At 33.2% G+C, this 6,417-nt stretch overlaps 1 protein-coding gene across 1 annotated transcript; it reads left to right on the forward strand.

The window, feature by feature from the left end:
• The first annotated feature begins 1,090 nt into the window (after window positions 1–1,090).
• On the forward strand, window positions 1,091–2,626 carry LOC108458259 (30S ribosomal protein S21, chloroplastic-like). The gene is made up of 2 exons (XM_017757584.2): window positions 1,091–1,614; window positions 2,356–2,626. Exons 1-2 carry the CDS (start codon window positions 1,202–1,204, stop codon window positions 2,465–2,467), a joined length of 525 nt encoding a protein of 174 aa, XP_017613073.1. The 5' UTR covers window positions 1,091–1,201; the 3' UTR covers window positions 2,468–2,626.
• Window positions 2,627–6,417: the final 3,791 nt, after the last annotated feature.

Consider the following 6,417-nt stretch of genomic DNA (forward strand, 5'->3'; position numbering starts at 1 on the left):
AACAATGATACTTATTTAATTAACAATGCCTTTAAAATACAATGAAAACAACATTTATAAAAATACAATAACACAATTTAAAAATATTAGTATAGTAATAAATATAAATAACTTAATTAATATTATAAAATATCAAAAGTGTCCTTAATATATTCTTGAAATATCAAAATATATCTATTTACTTCAGTAACTCTAAAAACAGTTGAATATATATATATAATAGATACATATACATTAAATAAAAATAAAAAAATTATAATAATAAAATTTATAATTTATAAGTAAATTGATTATTTTTTAGAAAATACATGAATTTCCTTATTAAGTTCTAATGCTTAAAATATCCCTAATCAACATAAAATATCTCTATTATTTTTTATATTATTTAAAATACCCTTATTAATTATTTATACTACTTAAAATACCTCTATTAATTCTTAAACACTCATTAAGAGTTAATTTTATAATATATATATATATATATATATAGGTTATTAGCTATTTTCATTGTTTCCAAATAATCATAGGTAATATCAACTTGGATATATATATATATATACGAAGATATTTGAATTTGACAATTTATATTAATTTAGTATTTAATTTTTTATTTAATTGATACTTAAACTTTGAAATCATAAGTTAACTTGACACTTTTTAAGTATTTGATTAATACAATTAAAATATGTGACGTGACATTGACATTCAATAACATAATAGCACATGACAATCTCACATTTCTACAAGTGAAAAAATAAAAATTATAATTTTTATAAATTTAAACATTTTATTTTATTTTATCATGTATCAAAATATAAGGCTTCGATGTGTGCTCGTGCTATTTGTCATCAATGTAGCGTCGACATATTTTAACAATTAGTAAAGTACCTAAAAGAAGCATCAAGTTAATTTACGGTTTCTAAATTTAAGTTCCAATTAGACAAAAAAAAATTTAAGTTCCCTCTCCCTAATTTTTTAGACTCGAAAAAGGCTAAAGGCCCAAAATCTTTTAGAACCCAATAAAATTTAAGACCCAAAGTTGGCCTAAACTTTTAAGAGTCAATCAAGGCCGAGTCAGCTTATCCTCAAATAGTACATAAAGGGATAGTGTCCATGTGAGAAAGGAGAGTCAGAAAACATCCACAAACTGAAAAACTCAAAGCCAGGCTGAGCCTATCAATCTACACCACAGGCCACAACAATGGCTACTTCACTCTCACTCTCAAACTTCTTCTCCTTCCTTTTACCTCCTAATCCTTCTCCACCCAAAGCCCCACCGGCTCTCAACAGTCTTTCACTCTCTTCCCAAAAACCCAAAAATGCTCCTCTCTCATGGTCAGCTCCAGAGGATCAATCTTCTTCTTTATCCACTGAATTGTCATCAGTTATATGCCCTTCTCTTGCAAATGCCAATACCCTTTTCTTCAAATCGGCTTACAATATCCAGGTTATTGTGGATGACAATGAACCTGAAGAAAGACTGCTTAACAGGTTCAGAAGAGAGGTCATGAAAGCTGGTGTTATTCAAGAGTGTAAGAGGAGGAGGTTCTTTGAGAATAAGCAAGATGAGAAGAAGCGTAAGTCACGCGAGGCTGCTAAGCGTAATCGTAGAAGGTAAAATTTTGGCCTTTCCTTTGTTTTTGTAAACTGTGTGAAGATAATGAAGAAAAAGAAAGGAACTTTGGATGCTATGCAATGTATGTCATATGCTTAGGCTCTTTTGTTTGACTTTTTTTTTTCGAGTAATTTAGCATTGGAATTTTTGGGTTTTAATTGGGGTGGAAAGAAAGATAAGGGCTGAAGAATTCATATGAGATTAGACAGTTTTGGTTCCCTGGTGGAGCTTGGAGGATATGAAGGGGAAAATTAGAAAATTATTGTTGGGTATTTGTTTCTTAGCGATGAAAATTGAAGCCTATGCAGTTTCCTTGTGATTGATTTACCAATGCAATGTGTCAAGGCCTAGCTGGTTTTGTTTTCCTTTGCGCATAGTGTTCAGTTGAGCTGTTATCCCCAGCATTTGATTTCTAAATATGGTTTGAGGAGACAACTTCAGTATATTGAACCAAGGCTTTCAAATTTGAGCTTGTAGAGTAGTGTTTAAGAAGGGTATATTCTATGCAGTTTCTGATCTTAGTTGAACATGTAACATATTTGGTGTAGTTTTATTTGTTTCTTCTACATTTACATCCTCCATGAACTAGTTAGGCCTTGCCTTTTTCTGTTTGAGTTCATGGTCAATTTCCAACCCTTTTATCTTAGCTCTCAATGAGCATATTCTGTTTTGTGGTTATATTATCTCTGGTTGATAATAATTAGTGATGATTATGTCTTCTCTGATGCATATGTGATCAGGCGTCCCCAAGCAAGATTTTCACAACCAAACAAGCAGGAAGTATCTACAAAGAAGGGGGATGAGGATGACGAAGATAACTGGGACATGCCAAATGAAGCCCTTCCCTATTGATCGCATTTTGCCATGCCTTTTATTTACTTATCTTCTTCGCCTTTGAGCTCTGGCAGTTTTGTCTGTCCATTGTAAGTTGAATTAGGATGAATTCTGCCACTTGAATTGCGCTATGCTTTTCTTTTTACATAAATGAAGTCAAGATTTTCATTCCTTAAATTGATCTGAAATCTTCCTCGCATTACCATGTTTTTGTTGGACCTATTGGAAGGTAACCCGTTTTGAACAGGTGGAAGTTTGTGTTTGTCTATGTTTTCTCTTTTCTTTTTTCCAATCCCGACTTTGAGTTGCAAAGGAGACAACTGTTCTTATTCTTGGTCATGGGAATGTCTTGTGTTCCCACGTAATGAGAGAAATATATCGGAGCTTGCTGGCTGGTGTCGTGTCAATTTAAGTTGGTTTGGAATTTGAGTGGGACAGAGTCTGAAATCATGTGATTTAAAGCCTTATTGTTGAATCTCTAGGAGTGTTTCGGAGCTAACGTAATCGAATTCTGTTACTAAGGTGCTTATGGAGATACTGTAATTGATGGTTTCTTGGATTGTTTTCAACAATATAGTATATGCTTTTGGATTTATCCTTGAGTGTTTGCTAAATAAGTTTGTGATTACATGTTACATGCAAGCCATTGAGGGACTCAGGTCCATTAGAGGTAATAAGCCAGTGCTCTTCAGAAATCTCAGATGAAACGCCAAGTTACAAAAATAGCAGTTTTAGAGGCTGAAAGATAAGTCTTGGAAAGATGGCATCAAACAGCAGAAAGAGAGAGTATTTTAAGTCCTGGATTCTTTGTTCAGTTTATCGGAAATCGATCGTTTTGCTGAATCTCTTCCTCTATTTACACGAACAAGCAATGCAAAACTTTTTGCAGAAACAAAGAATTAATCAAAATGGTCAAACTCTCAAAGTTCAACCAAAGGTACATGTACTGTTCCATTAGTGCCAGTAAGCAAAAGTGGCAAAACATTCTTTTCGACAACTTATAATGATTGGGCATCTAGGCAACCTTTTCAACATTTCCTTTGCTGTTTAGGTTATGAAATGTTACTTTCCTGGTACAAAAGTTGAGATATAAAGTAAGAGATGCTGCATCTTTCTAAGTTTAATAAATGAATCAACTGAGTCAGGATATAAAACCCGATTTTAGTGAATCATTTCATCCGCTTTGACTCTTTTAACTCCAAAACCCTTCATTATCACAAACAATCCAAATGTTTTGGTTCCTAAAATCAAAGACAACTTTAAAATTATTTGATCAGTTTAAAAAGTCTAGTTACTGATTGAGTCTTAATTTGATTGGCATCAACATTGTTGTCAGTATAAGAGGACGTAGGTTCGAGTGCGCTGAAGTACATTATCCTCCTATTTAAGGGTAGTTCTAGACATTTTATAAAAAAGGAGAAGATATAATAAGAACTTATAATGAAACTAATATTAAAAAATATATATAGTAGATTTGGTGGGTGATTCATAAGTTACACATAATTATATGGAGGAAAAACAAGTATGAAGTTCTCAACCAAATTGTATATTAATCCCTTGTAGGAAAACAGATCAAATAGAATATATATATATATATATGTTAGACTTTAGACTATGAACATGGGCCAACTATCTGTCTTGATTCATTTCTTTGAATATTATATTATTAACTATTCAAAAGAAATTTACATTGCGTTTAGCTTTCGCTAAAGTTTATTTAGGCCCCATGTGTTTTTATTATATTCCAAGAATATGCTACTTTATGCGTAAAAAAATTTACAAAATAATTTTTTGAAAAATAAAATAATTTATTTAAATGTATAAAATTTGTAAACACTTTTTTTTTGTGAATAAAAGAAGTGTTACAAAAAAACTAGAAAGAAAACTAAAGGAAAAGCTACATATAACTGTAATCTTCCCTCTTTATCAAAAGCCAACTTAGTAATTTGATCAGCTTCCATATTATTTTCTCTAAGAACATAACCAATGACCCATTTAGCCTCCTTCCTTAAAAGTTGAAAAATGTGCCTTATTAAATCAAAATTTGTCCCCTTCAAAAAGGACTCCTTAATGCTCCCAATGACTTCCATGTTGTCACTCTATATCAGAATTTTGTCATGACATCTTTTTTGCGCCGAAGTCACACTATCAAGAATGCCTCACACTTAAGCTTCAAAAATAGAACAAATTCATATTCTGCGATTAAAACCAAAGACCCAATCTCTGTTCTGGTCTCTCAAAACTCTATTTGTAGAGGCGAAATCTGTGTTAATTTTAATAGCTTCATCAGTCTTAATGCGAATGCACTTGTCTGTTCCCACAAAGTCCTCACTCGATGCATGACTACCAGACCTCCCTCCCTTTTGAGTGCATTTAACAACCTCCTCTATATTCCACTGCATTTCTTGGAAAGTGACTATATTACAGTTCATCCAAATTCACCAAGCAAGAAGTCTAAAGAAGCACGACCAATTAACTTTCCCCCAATCGATATTAATATGATTCTCCAAATTAAACTCAAGCCATTCTTATAAATTACCTGAAAAGAAACTAGTTAGTTTATTAGAGGGAATGATTCGAAACCATACCTTTTTCACTATGTCGCAATCCCTAATAGCGTGAAGCACATCTTCATATCCATGACCACAAACTGAGCATCTTACATCATTACTCACACCACGCCTTGAGTAAGCAATCTTTGTTTGAAAACCAACCAAAGGAAAACCTGGACTCTTTGAGGCGCCTCAACCTTCCAAGGTAATTTCCAAGCTTCTTCTATAGAATTCCACAAACTTTCCTTAACCTTACGATAAGCGATTTTAATAGAAAAATAACCAGATGAAGTTCTCGTCCAGGCAATTTTATTTGAACCTGCTAAAGGATGCGGAGGCAGAATGCTAGAGATACGTCTAATTAAATCTTCCGGCAACCATACATGAAAGAGATCAAGATTTTAACATCCCATTTAGTAATCATCTTTTTAATACAACAGTCCATAGTAAAGCGAGTATTAGTTGAGATTAAATTCACCAAGGGCCCAATCTCTGTAATCCAACTATTTTCCCAACATCTAACTGTGTAACCATTTACCATAGACCAAAAAATGTTTTCTCTAAGCAGGGGCCATATCTTAGAAAGATCGTTCTATAGAAAAGAGTCATTTCTATGATGGAATACCTTTCTGAACAACATACTTTGCTAGCAAAACCCGTACCCATAAAGCTTCTAGATTTGTTAGAATGTAAAATCCCAACTTCAAAAAAAAAAGAGGTATTTTGATCTTTCAGCTGACAAATCTCAAGCCCACCGGAAGCCTTAGGTTGACAAACTAAGCTCCAATTAACAAGGGTCATTTTTTACTCCCTCCAGATGATCCCCATATAAATTGTCTAACAATGCTCTCAATCTCATCATAAACTTCTTGCAGGATCCTTAAAAGTTGCATAAAATAGATAGGAATAAAGAGCAGAAACAATTGAGCTAGCGTAACTCTACCAGCTAGAGATAATTACCTTGTTTCCATCTATGTAGCCTCGACTTGACTTTTTCCACTATGAATTTTAGAGAACTGATAGTAACCCTATCATGAAAGAGAAGAACACCCAAATACAAACCAAATTTATGAACTTTATGGAAACCAAGCGTATCACAAAGATGCCTCGCCAGATTATCACTCACTCTTTTGGAGAAGAAAATGTTTAATTTTTTAGCATTCACCCGATGTCCAGAATAGCCACAGAAGTTATCCAGCAATTCCTTTATTAGCATAGCCTGTTTAACATCAGCTTTCCCAGAGATAACAAGATCGTCAACAAAAAATAAATGAGAAAAAGTAGGACCATCCCTAGACAAACGAATGAGAGACCAAATGCCTGAATTTATAGAAGAACTGATGTTTTGCCCCAACCAGTCCATACAAAAAATAAAAAGATAAGGGAAGAGAGGACACCCCTGTCTTATACTTCTAA

This window comes from Gossypium arboreum, chromosome 4 (genome assembly GCF_025698485.1).
Source record: "Gossypium arboreum isolate Shixiya-1 chromosome 4, ASM2569848v2, whole genome shotgun sequence".
Taxonomy (NCBI): Eukaryota; Viridiplantae; Streptophyta; class Magnoliopsida; order Malvales; family Malvaceae; genus Gossypium; species Gossypium arboreum.

What these genes read in the sequence shown, in the direction of transcription:
- LOC108458259 (XM_017757584.2), top strand. Translation starts at nt 1,202, where the DNA reads ATGGCTACTTCACTCTCACTCTCAAACTTCTTCTCCTTCCTTTTACCT. An exon ending in GCTAAGCGTAATCGTAGAAG is followed by an intron (nt 1,615 to 2,355) that starts GTAAAATTTTGG and finishes ATATGTGATCAG; the next exon opens with GCGTCCCCAAGCAAGATTTT.